This window comes from Ovis aries, chromosome 3, assembly GCF_016772045.2.
Source record: "Ovis aries strain OAR_USU_Benz2616 breed Rambouillet chromosome 3, ARS-UI_Ramb_v3.0, whole genome shotgun sequence".
NCBI classification, from domain to species: domain Eukaryota; kingdom Metazoa; phylum Chordata; class Mammalia; order Artiodactyla; family Bovidae; genus Ovis; species Ovis aries.
In genome coordinates this window covers 58,560,134-58,573,616 of record NC_056056.1, presented here as the reverse complement: position 1 = coordinate 58,573,616, position 13,483 = coordinate 58,560,134, and the positions used below count along the sequence as shown (strand labels likewise).

General features: G+C 45.6%; 1 protein-coding gene across 4 annotated transcripts in view; it reads right to left on the bottom strand.

The window, feature by feature from the left end:
* RMND5A (required for meiotic nuclear division 5 homolog A) overlaps nt 1-12,785 on the bottom strand; it is a 60,799-nt gene extending 48,014 nt beyond the window's left edge. For 2 of the 4 annotated variants that reach the window (XM_042246068.2, XM_015094353.4), the window contains exon 1: nt 12,150-12,785. In XM_042246068.2, coding sequence (XP_042102002.1) covers nt 12,150-12,291 — 142 coding nt within the window. In that variant the 5' untranslated portion in view covers nt 12,292-12,785. The remainder of the gene's footprint in view (nt 1-12,149) is intronic. The other 2 variants (XM_042246070.2, XM_060412115.1) reach the window with 1 other exon arrangement.
* Between the last annotated feature and the right edge of the window lie 698 nt (nt 12,786-13,483).

Here is a 13,483-nt window from a genome sequence, read left to right as displayed (position 1 = left end):
TCACTGTAATCACCAAACGGACTGAGACCAAACTTCTAAGTCCTAAAGGGAGAGGCCTAATGTTCTTTCCATTTACTTGTCTGAAAACAAAACCTGCTTCTAAGAGAAACAGAAATCTGCTTCTCTATGAAAGAAAACTCATCGGATTCAGTTCCTAGAAGTAAAACTGGGCAGTTCCTGTGACAGCCACCTTTACCATAACAACCAGAGCGGAAGGTGAACGCTGGGAGCCATGCTGGCCACTAGGAGAGTGGTCACTTTTTACCCAGGATGAAGTCCTGTGCCGAGTGTGTCTGGCAATGCAATAACCTCCCTGGACTCAGGACCCGTACACAAGTATGAAAAGAAATCACTCACCTTTTACTGTCACCACAAATACTTTTTTTCCAAAGATTATTTTTCAAGATCAGTTTTATACTTACAACAAAATTGAGAGGGAGGCAGTGAGATTTCCCAGTATACCCCGCCTCCACACATGTACAGCCTGCAAGTTCTTTTCTTTTTATTTAGTCCATTGTCTGGGTATAACCACACTTTAGCCATTCATCTACTGAAGGACATCTTGGCTGTCTTCAAGTTTTGGCAATTATGAATAAACCTGCCATAAACATCCAGGCGCAGGTTTTTGTGTGGAGCTAAGTTTCAACTCCTTTGGGTAAATACCAAGGAACACTGACTGTTGCCTTTTATTGTAAGAATAATGTCTAGTTTTGTAAGAAAACACCAAACCATCTTTCAAAGTGGCTGTAACACAAAAGTACTATTTTTAAGGTCACTTTTACTATTTGACTTGAGTCAACAAGCAAAACAATTAGTATGGCAATAATCAATCTTAAATCCAAGCAAAGAATCAACATACACAGTTGGTCTAAGTTAAAGATACTTTTCCTTTTAGTGCAATAGAATAGTATCTTTTATAAACAAAAATTTAAGCATGATAGTCTCAGAAATTAGAATAGGCATAGTCTCCTCCAAAATCAGACATCTGTCAAACTAAATTACACATATGTGAGCTAACTCCTAAATTCATATTACCTTGCTTCCCAGGTGGTACAGTGGTAAAGAATCTGCCTGCAATGCAGAAGACACGGGTTTGATCCCTGGGTCAGGAAGATTACTTGGAGAAGGAAATGACAACCCACTCCAGTATTCTTGCCTGGAGAATCCCATGGACAGAGGAATCTGGCAGGCTACAGTCCATGGGGTCACAAAGAGTCAGACACGACTGAGCAACTAAGCATACAACATTAAGCTGTTTTTATAGAAACCACTTAAGACTTCAAGCTCTGCTCTTAGCTTCACTGCCTATCCATTTCAGGACTTATGTCCATTAGTTACCTGGAAACAGTAAACTAGAAAAATATTTGCTTGCATAGCTTCTCTACCAGGGTTCCACACTACACTGTAAATATTTTATTTATCACTCCCATGAAATTACTTGAAGGTAGAAAACATAAGTATTTAATTTCCCATGTTTAGCATGGAAACCAGCACATATTAGGCATTCAATAACTATTTACTGAATGAATAGAAAAATAACAGATTGTGTACTACACCGTCTCAATTTCAAGGATAAGACTGACTCTAAAGAAGTCATCGACAACGTGTAAAATAGGTAGCTAACTGGAAGCTGCTGTATAATACAGGGAGCTCAGCCTGGTACTCTGGCTCTGTCATGACCTAGAGCAGGATGGAGGGCAGGGTTGGAAGGTAGGTTCAAGAGGGATGGGATATATGTATACTCATGGCTGGTTCGTGTTAAGGTATGGCAGAAACCAACACAACACTGTAAAGCAATTATCCTCCCATTAAAAATTTTTTTAAAAGTCATTGACAAGGTGAACATGGATATGCTTGCAAGATATTAAAACAGAAAAACTTGAAACTCTGAAAAGGTTGGTATTAAAAATAATAATAAAGGGCTATTTCACACTGTATGTAGCAAACCATAGTGTCAGTCACTCAGTTGTGTCTGACTCTTTGCAGCCTCAAGGACTGCAGCCCAACAGGCTCCTCTGTCCATGGAATTCTCCAGGCAAGAATACTGAAGTAGGTAGCCATTCCCTTCTCCAAGGGATCTTCACAACCCAGCGATCGAATCTGAGTCTCCTGCACTGCAGGCAGATTCTTTACTGTCTGAGCCACCAGGGAAACCCGAGTAGCAAGCCAAACTATGGCCTACTGAGGTTTTGGGCTTCTCATGAGCTACCTTGGCACTTAGGACACAGTGACCACTCAACTGAGATATACTCAGAGGAAGCAGGAAAAGGCACAAATAGAAAACACTCTTTTTTTCCCCCCTAGAGGCAGTACAACCTGAAAACAAAATAAACTTTTGGTAAATTAACAGCTGGCAAATGTACACAGTAAAGGAAAGTATAGCATTTGTTCGTCCACCCCAATGGCAGAGTCACAGATGGGTATTCAGATCCACGGCACCAAGTCACAGCCGAGGGGGGTGCAAGTCCAAACACAAGAGAAAACAAATCACCTCAGTTTATCTTTAAGAGCTAAGTGACATGGCACAGACTAACAGTCCTCCTGGAGCAGAGAGCCAGACCAGTGTGACGGGCATGGGGAAGAAAGCAGGGCTCTACAGTAGTCTGTGAGGCAAGAAATGGCCAGAGAAGAAGAGGAGAAGGAAGACGTGGGAACAAGTTTTTAAATGTCTGCTAGATATTTTCAGGGGCTTCCCAGGTGGCTCAGTGGTAAAGAACCTGCCTGCCAATGCAGGAGACCCGGGTTCGATCCCTGGGTTGGAAAGATCCCCTGGAGAAGAAAATGGCAGTATTCCTGCCTGGAGAATCCCACGGACAGAGGAGCCTGGTGGACTACAGTCCATGGGGTTGCAAGAGTCAGACAAGACTTAGTGACTAATCAACAAGGTATTTTGAGAGAGCCTGTTCACTCCCTTCAAATTCGAAATACAGAGAATTAATCGAGACATCTACTTATCTCTGAAATGAATGGATGAACCAGATAGGGCTTCTTATAGCATTTGAATGTGGGTTTCTTATTTAAAAATCAAACCCAAATTTCTACCTTCCCCTCTCCTGAACTTCCCATATCCCTCCTGGTTCTGTAATTGTGTGTCATTCATGCTCAGAACCCTAGATGAACCTTTGATTTTTGGGGGCCTTCTCTCCTATTCTGCACCATGTCCTGGTAATTTCTTCCCGCAGGAGACTCCATGCCTGGGTCTCTACATCTCTACCACTACTCCAGAACAGGCCCCTATTTCATCAGTTGCACGTTGACAAGGAACCCTAACTAATCTTCTTGCCTCTAGTCAAACTTCACTTCCACTCCAACCACCCAAAATGCTAACTGGTCTCAGATCACGTCCCTGTCCTTCCCTGTTCACCGCCTCCAACCCAAGTCTCTCAGTATCTTCTCAGTTTACCACCTTCCCTGACAGCCCTGACTATACAGAACCTGAGTCCAGCTTACTTTTCGTTCTTCTATCTCCTGCCTTCCCACTCTGATGCTTCACTGTTCCCAGGATGCCTCCTGTACTCTCACTCCTCTGCATCTTTGTTCCTGCCAGCTCCTCTCCCAGCACCTCATCCTATCTCTCTCCTCTCCTCACTCAGTCTCTGTTCCTGAAACTGCCCACAGGTTGGAGGAGCCTGTCCCTGTCTCAAATCCCACCCTGCTGTTGGTATCCTTCAATCAGCATTTACCAGATACACATGGCCTCGCACTGTAAAAACATACTGGGCTCACCTCCCCAACTACTCAGAATGTGCTTGGAGCATGAGGATGACTGCTCATCCTCTGTAACTCCCACGAGATTTAGCCCAGTTTCACACAGAACTGGGGATTAGTAACTACTGACCAAGTGCTCTACAGTGCAACTGAAACAGCCCACCTCTAAGCAGTTCGTTCTAAGGGCTCCTTCTCTTCCCATTTTTCTAAACTGATAGTATTTACACCAACCAGAAGCACTATTATCTCATAACAGTAAGTGTGCTGTGTGCTTAGTCGTTCAGTCATGTCCGACTCTTTGCAACCCCAGGCTCCTGTCCGTGAGGATTCTCCAGGCAAGAATACTGGAGTGGGTTGCCATACCCTCTTCCAGGGGATCTTCCAAACTCAGGGATCAAACCCAGGTCTCCCGCACTGCAGGAAGATTCTTTACTGTCTGAGCCACCAGGGAAGCCCTTAGTATTATGCTGTGTACTGTTCCACAGCCATGGTTTTTCCCCTCTCAATTGTAAAACTCTGGCCTCATTATCCAAATAAAGTTCCTTGAAGACTGTTGTGTTATACTTTTTGAATATTCCTAAGAGTGTTAAGCAGACCACTGGACACAATGGCAGTTAACATACACCAGTAATAAAGATATCTAAACCCAGGGTCTCAATTAAGACACTGCTTAAAGGTACAGACCTTAAAAACAACAAGTAAACCTTGTTTTACAGAGTTCAAAGCCAGTTCATACCATCTAATTTCCACAACCCATGACATAAGCTATCAGTCTACTGAGGAGCAAAGAGGTTAAGTGAGACTGTAGAAGCAGGGAGGGCTTCCCCAGTGGTGCTGGTGGTAAAGAATCCACTGGCCAACGCAGGAGACACAAGAGATGCGGGTTCCATCCCTGGGTTGGCAAGATCCCTGGAGGAAGAAACAGCAACTCACTCAGTACTCTTGGCTACAGAATCCCATGGACAGAGGAGCCTGATGGGCTGCAGTCCATGGGGTGGCAAAGAGTTGGACGCAACTGCGCACAGACGTGTGTGAGCACACACACACACATACGGAGACGCAATGAAGTGATAGAACAAGGACTCAAATCCAGATCTCTTGAGCTCAAGGGCAAAACTTTATGTTCTTCTCCACAAACACAGCCACATCTTGTCTCCTCAACTAGCCTCTACCTTCCTGGAGGACTGAGGCCATGCACACCATGCTTCTCTTTTTAAAAGTCTCCCTTTATGTCCTCCCAAACGTCTTCGCAGACCAATAATAAGACATTAAATCTATATGGATTGTACAGATACAGCACATACTGCACCCAGGCCTCTTAGGTGGAGAAAGACTCGGCAAAAGAAGACATATGGATTTCCCAAACAATATTCCCAAAGAACCACTTTGAGCTCAGCCATACGATCACTAAACCAAGGCAGAATGGAAGCTTATTTCTAAAAGCCTCAAGTGCTGCCAGAGATTCTAGTCTCTTGTTCTCTGAGCCGTTAGACTAGCATGTAATCTAAGAAGGCCAGAAGAAATGCTTGGTTGAGAGTTATCACCTCCCCAGTATTCAACTTTGAGGAGTAACACAGGAGTACCACAGGCCTCCAAGTACATAGCTTCTGGCCAGGACTCCCCAGGTCTCCCCACAACTGCCTCTTGGGGTCATTTTCAAAGATTTTACAGTAAGAAGCAGGGCCCCAAATAAAAACAAGTAAGTTTCAATATCCCAAGTGAATAGCAGTCTGCCTAAAACACCACTTTCACTCTGCTAGCTACTAAGTGACCGCAACATGAAAACAACAGAAATTTCTCTATTAACTCTAGCAAGACAGTATCACAGAAGTGTTGGCAAGTTTCCCCCTTACCGAAGTTATTATCCAGAATTAGAAACTACTCAGGAGATAAGATAACCTTAGGAAAATGATTTTATTACACCAAGCATTAAAGTAATTTCAAGTAAGTTCCCAAAGGTAACATGAATCAAGCTGTAGTCTCAGAGTCTACACATGAAGTCATACCAGCAACTCAGGGCTTGAACTATCTGAACACTACAGTTAGAAGTCAAGGCGAAAGCTGAGAAGTAAAGATTGGGCTAATCAAGAAACCATCTCAAAGAATGCTGTTACCAATGTAACTTACAGCTGGCTCAACTACAATGGGCATCTATCATTTCTGTCTGGCGCAAGCTTTCCTTCTAGAACTCTCTCCTTTATTTGAGCAACAGCCCGCCACAGGGTCATGAATCATCTGGCACTTGGGAAGCACAGCCCAAGGTGGCTGATGGACTCCACCCAGCAGCCCCTGCTACTGATCTGAACTAGGACAATGAAATATTCCCCAGTAATTCTGTTGGAAATACAGAAAACAGGCATGTCCCTGTCTCTGGGATTACAAGCAGCACAAGAATGACATGAGTCCATGGGCCATCTTTGCTTCCATGTGGAAAAAGCTCTGCTGAGGATGAAGCCAACCATGGAGGAAAGCGCAGCCAAGAGAGGAAGAGAACAAAACCAGTCCTCATGACACCCTCTGTGCCCCAGGAGCCGCTGGCCTATCCTCAGCCTTTTTAGTTATGAGTCAACAAATTCCATTTTAATTAAAACCATTTTGCCACCTGCAACCAAAAGGATCCTGAGTGATACAGCAGTCTGAATGAGTAAGGTGCCAGATGACAAGAGTTACCTCCTAAATGAGCCTGGAAAGGAATAGCTGACAAAGTTAAATCTGCTTCTAAACCCAACTGGAAACACCAACGCTAGCCTATTATTATTATGATTCTCACCATCTATAAAACAGCCCAAGTAGATTGGTGACTGGTCTACTCTCTTCTTCGAGTTTTTGAATAATGGCTAATTCACACAAACTTTTTTGACCTACTTGCTACTTTCCAGATTAAATGCTAAATGGAGATACCAAATTTTACTTAAAACTTGAACGGCATTAATTCTTTCAAGAGTGTCTTGTACTTAGCAAAATGTTTAGTTAACAAATGAGGGACCAAGCTATGCAGCCTACTCAAAGTATGCCAAAGAATAAGGATAACTAAGACTTTGATGCTGGGAGGGATTGGGGGCAGGAGGAGAAGGGGACAACAGAGGATGAGATGGCCGCACGGCATCACTGACTCGATGGATGTGAATCTGAGTGAACTCTAGGAGTTGGTGATGGACAGGGAGGCCTGGCGTGCTGCGATTCATGGGGTCGCAAAGAGTCGGACATGACTGAGTGACTGAACTGAACTGAAGTAAGACATACCACTAGTCCACCAAACCCTGATCCTTTTACAATTAGTTCAACACAGACACTCAACACTGGTAGACGGTGAAAAGCAGAGAATCTGCATATATAAATAAACATATTTTCCAATATATATATGTAATATATACAATTCAAATTCTAGAATGTAAAGTTAGTTATACCTAACATGTAACCCTGGACCTCTGGTTTTTCTGTCTACTGACCCAATACTATATCACAAAAATTAGTTTAAAACGTGACCATCTACTTTGCTTTTTCTTTCATGTTTAATTGCTTACTTCTCATCACTCTCAAGTTAAAAAAACAAAAAAAGAAGAAATTCTGCAATTAGTCATTAAATTCTCTTTGATTCACCAAAGAGATAAAGGTAGAAGATCATACTCTAAGTGTTAGACCACACAGAAACACACGGAGTTTTAGCTGATAATATATATTGGCTGCACCCACAAATGAAACAATCTCTACCAACTTGCAAATTGTGATAATACTAAGCCTAAATCACAGTATGGAGAACTACACATCCAATGCCTTAGAAAAAAAATAAAGTGATAAATTATCATTTCCCTGAATCTTCTTAAATTTTTTCTGCAAACAGCCAAATCTTTCGCTGCAAGATAGACAACTAGGTGGTCCAAGAATAACAATGACTGGGAGGGAGATTTTTTTTTTTTTTTACTGGACATCCTTCTTATCATGTGAATTTATACCATTTAAATGTATTATCCACTCAAAAGAAATACAATTTTAAATTTAGAAAATTCCTTGACAATCACTTTCGGAAACCATATTCGAACTCCCTTTAATAACAGCTCCAAAGTAACAATTTCATTAAATATTGTACATCCTTTACACTCATAAACATTGTAATTTTTTCTCAAGTATACTATATACACGTAATAAAACAGTTACCCAGTTGTTCCAGCCTAATATTCTATCACCAAACATGAATTTAGAATATTAGCAATACACCATTTATGGTTCTTTTATGTTCTCCTTTCCATACCACAGAAGTGCTAATGATTAACAAAATATACATACACTTGCCCTCCCCCAAAAGTTAACAATAAAAACCCACAAGGCAAATCACCAAAATGTATCTAATACCACTTATCTGTTAATCAAGGGCTGTCCAAAGTGTGGTTCCCCTACCAATGATGTAAATGGTGACTTTAGCTGTATGTGAAGTATTTTAACATAGGTAATATAAGGTTGATTATACCTAACATACCAAATCTATGACTTCACAATTATTGCCCAGAATGAGGATAAATCTACTGAAGTGAAACTGTGAATCTACCTGAAAAATGAGTGTGCGTGCATGTGTAAGTGAAGTTTGAGAAGAACCAGGGCATCATCCAAATGAGATCAAGGGCAGAGTGAGAACAATCACCAACAGCATCGACTGTATTAAACCTTACAGCAAACTTCACGCTCATAGGGAAACTCTCACTGAAAGGAGGATACACTAAATGACAAGAGTGCTCTCCTCTTCCCTCAGAGTTAGGGAAATGTCATGTGGGGCAATTCAGAGCAGATGAGAGGATCTTAGGGGAGATCAGGCAAGCCCCCTTTGGGCAGAGGTCACGTAACGATCTGCAACAAGGGTGGTGTGAGTGGACCACAGTTGTCAATGGGTTTCCTTTGATGGTTGATCAGTTTCTACCACAAGCCATCCTAACCATCCTCACGTAGTATAGCTGTCTGCTCACAACTTTAGAAAAGAGAAATTTAAATGTAAAGAAAATATAATTCAACCTCAAAAACTAACCTGACCCCCTGGCCCTCACTAAAGAACACTACTGAATCAGGCAGTCACTCACCAACACTGTGATGCAATGTTGGGGGATCTATAGAGTCCCCATGATTCTACTTTATTAATATCACATTCTTACAAGAATATCATCACAAATGAACCCAAAGAATGAGCTCATTATAATAAGCCTAATTACAGAGGGTGCCAACTGGAGCCCCTCCATCAGGTCATGAGAAACCACCAGATCACTTGCCCAGACAGGCATATTCAGAGCTTTGAAAACTTCCTTTAGACTTGAAAATGGAGTTCCAAAATCAGATTTCAGTGCATACAGCTTTAAGAAGGGTATACTTAAGACTCAATGTAATACCCACATTGTCTGCAGAGAACTTTGGAAATCATCTGCTTTGAAAAATACCATCTTCCAGACACCAAGGCATGATATCTGTTGTCTTCATACAACAGAACATCATAAGAAGAAAGAAGATTTTATTTTGAAAACTAGACCTAGCGCTTGTGGTATTTATTTTCTTTCATGTTTTATTGCTGCCTTTAGTCTCTAGGGGCTTTCTTGGTGGCTCAGACAGTAAAGAATCTGCCTGCAATGCAGGAGACCAGGGTTCGATCCCTGGGTTGAGAAGATCCTCTGGAGAGGGGTATGGCAATGCACTCCAGTATTCTTGCCTGGAGAATTCCTTAGTCTCTTAATCCTATTCTTAAAGAATTAAAGAAAATCAAAGAGATTATCAATATAAAACTGCAATTTGTTAGATAGGAAGGTAAAAAATAGGCAGAACGCCACAATTCACATCAGACTGTTTGAACAACACAGCAAACTCTGTGACTAATATCCCTCTGACCGTAAGTTCCTCGAAAAGTCCCAAGGAAAGAGGTCTAAAACACATTTCTGCTTCAGCAAGTTCTCAAAATTATTTTATCCATCTGGGATGGGCCCCAAATCCCCTAAAACGATACTCAAATCATTCACCTTCAATTAATATTCTCTCTCTCTCTCATGGAAGAAAGGGATTTTTAAATAGCTTCTATCTTCTCTCTCATGGAATAAAGGGATTTTTAAATAGTTTCTGTCTTCTCTCTCTCTCAAACTCTACAAGCCCTCAATATTCAACCTGTTCCTTAAAAATGAAATCCTTCCTTCCACCTCTCCAAGTCTACACCCTTCACCTACTCCTACCTTTTTCAGTCTTTGCATGTGAAGCAGGCCCAACCCTTGGGACCCTACGGACTGTAGCCCACCAAGCTCCTTGGATTCTCCAGTCAAGAATACTGGAGTGGGTTGCCATAGCCTCCTCCAGGGGATCTTCCTGGCTCGGGGATCTAACTTGCAGCTCTTCTGTCTTCTGCATTGGCAGGCAGAAGCCACTAGCACCACCTGGGAAGTCCCTTTTCAGTCTTTAACGATACAAAAAGATTGCCTCTCCAGATGAGGGGCGGAAGGGGCACACCTTCAGCTCCCTTACTTAAGCAGCCTCTCTCACCTCAATCTATTATTTTTCTTAACTCCTAGTGATCTAGTTTAACAATTCTATGAAACTGCTTGCAAAGAGGCTATGACTCCCAATAGCCAAACACCAGCTGACCAACCTCTCTAAGCCTGCCCGTTCTGTTTCTGTTGGCACCTCCAGGACCTCCACTCTTCAAGGGGAGTTCAAGGCTGTGGTTAGACCCTACTGTCTTTCCTCTGTGTAATGTAATGATCTTCACTCTCCTTTGTAGAAGGACACCAGGACACCATCTTAAACCTTTCTTTGCTCCCACACTCCATCTATGCATCTTCAGCCAATAGGAAACATGATGCCCTTGACTAGGAAGCATGATGCCCTTGACTATCTTCATTAGTCCGTCAGTTTCTCACTTGTCCCAAACCAAGTTCACCAGAGCATTCCCAGGAGACCCATCCTACCCCACATCTACTTCCCCCTTGCAGGCAGCCGTCTAGGTCTGGTCATTTTTCCATATTCATACTTCAAGTCCTAACCCCACTGTGGTCACTGGGTTTCCTTCTTTCTCGGAGTTCACAAGTGACTGCCATGTCCAGGATGAGATGCTGTTATAAGACTCTTTCACCATGGATGGGGCTTCCTAGGTGGTTCAGTGGTAAAGAATCCACCTTCCAGTGCAGGAGACGTGAGTTCGATCCCTAGGTCGGAAAGATTCCCTAGAGGAGGAAATGGTAACCAACTCCATTACTCTTGCCTGGAAAACTGCATGGACAAAGGAGTCTGGTGGGCTACAGTCCATGGAGACGCAGTCAGACAGGACTGAGCCACGCACACAGGCACCATGGATGAGCACTAACTCTCAACTGAAAACAGCCTGGGAAAGGAAAGTGTACAGGAAGGAACAGAGGTGGAGAGAAGTTCAGCCAGTGCCACTGTCCTCAACCACACTTGCTCCAGTGTCCACATGTGACCCCAGCTACCAAACCTTCCTTATCAAAGATTTCTGTTCAACCTCTGAGTTGAGCAGGGCCCCAAACTCAACAAATCCATTCCATGAAGTCCATTACTTCTTGCTCAGAAAGAATCATCACTACAGACATTTTAACCTAAAGAATACCAGACTTTTCATGTTATTTAAAGAACCCAAACCCAAAGAATCCCACCCAGCTTCCACAAGTTAACTGCAGCCAAGTATCTTCCCCCAGGGCCTAGGGCTATAATAATAGAGAAGAAACACCTTCCATTGAAAACCTGCTTTCTGAAAGGAAAACAAGTAAAAACTTGACCAGGTAACGCATGTAACTAACAACTTGCTCCACAAGGTGTTTCTGGGGAGGCTGCCTCCCGTCTCATCGCAGAATGCATCTGGGAGAGCTTAAGTTTGATTTAGCTAGTTTCTTAGGAATCACATTAGTGCCGCTGCGGAGTTGAAAGAAAGGCTTCTTCTACAGAGAGTCAAATTATGGAGGTGAAGCAGCGGCTGTTTTGTTAACCCACAGCTAAGAATAACATGCGAGTTTCTAATTTTAAAAAAAAAATGAAGAAAGACGAGCAAAGTCAGTCCCTGGCTAAATGTTTGGGGCGAGGAGGAGGAGGAGGGGTGGGGCTCTCTGCACTGACCCTCTCTTCGCCCGGATCCTCCGGCCCAAGGCAATTAACTAGGGACGCCCACCCCGCGAGGGAGGAAATCTGCAGGTGCGACGAGCCGGCCCCGCGCCCGGGTTTAACCCTGGATGGAACCCGTGGCTCCAGAATTGGCTTCCGGATGGATTCCCGCTCTCTTTTAATTAACAACAAGGTCGGGGTAGGTTCAAGACAGATCGGGGGGAGAAGAGAAGGAAAAGTCACAGGGGCCTGGGGATCTCAGCGCCCCGGGGAAGGCCGGGTTTGGCCTCTCGGAGGCACCCTCCTGGCCCGCCTGGGCCCGAGGGGTCGGGGTGGGTGGGCCCGGTCCCACGCGACCATCCGGGCCGCCTTACCGTGGCTCTGCAGGATCTCGTGCTTGAGGCCACCCGTGTAGTCGATGAGCTCCTCCAGGCCGCGCTCGCACAGTTGCCCATAGCCCGAGAACTTGTGCAGCACCTTCTCCAGCTCGCGCTCCACCGTCACGCACTGATCCATCCCGGAGGCGGCGGTGGCGGTGTTTTGCTCCTCGGCTCCCGAGTGTCCGCAGCCGTTCGGCCCGGGCCCGGCCGAGGCCGCGTCCTGCTCCTCGTCCCCCAGGCGGGCGGCGCGAGAGGCCGAGGCGGCGGAGGCGCTAGCCCCGACGCCAGGGGAGCCTCGCGAAGCCCGCGCCCGCCTGCCCCATGGCGCCCCGGCCCCGGCGCGTAGCCGCTGCTCTCGCTAGTTGGTCAGACTCGGCCCCGCGCCCCGGCTTCCCCGCTCGCCGCGTTCGGCTGCCCGCCGCGGCGCCGCCGATTGTTTTTGTTTTCAAGGGAACCGACCGATGACCTGGTTCTCCCGGGCGGCACCAAGCGCCGCCGACCCGAGGGGGGCAACCACCCCAGCTAGAGAAGGAGGCGGCGCGGGTCGTACCAAGCGCACCGTCGAGGGGGGTCAACCAGGCGAGCGCGGGCGGAGGAACACAGCCGCTCGCGCCGCCGCTCTAAAGGTGTGGGCCGTACCACGCGGGAGGCGTGCGAGGGAGCGGGAGAGGGGGGAGCCAGCGCCCAATTGGTCCAAAGAGCTAAATTGGGAACTTTAGAGACAGCCCCAGAGCTCCGAGAGCGCTACAACTACGCGCTCCGTAAACAAGTGGGTGGAAACCGGCCCTAGCGACTCCGCCCAGAAACGGGGAAAACGAGCCAATGGGCGCCGGGAACACGTAAGGACCCAACGTTCTCCAATCCCAGGCCGAGGCGTAACCCTTAAGCCAATCCGGGACTAAGGGCCAAACCAATAGACTCGTTGTTGGAGGGGGTGACTTGAAGAGCATCTCGGGAAGCTAGGCGTTTTGGGGAAACCATAAGGAAAAACAAGGCAGAAATAAAGAGGTCTATTTCCTGTAGGACTTCGCCCTAGCCTTGTATTATTTCCTCTCCCTATCACTCAAGGGGGTACGGTCGTTCCGAAGTTTTGGAAAACGGATTCGCCGCCCGGGGAGGGGGGGGGCGGAAATCCAGCTGGGCCGGACGGGGTGGGAGGTGCTACGGGCTAGGGTCTCTAACAAGCATGAAAGGCGGGGGTGGTTGTGGGGCTGCAGAAGGGGGTGGCCGGGCGTAGCCTACGGTGCTCCCTCGACTCTGGCGACACTAGGAGGTCACACGCCTCACACACACACACATACACACACACACACACACACACACCACCC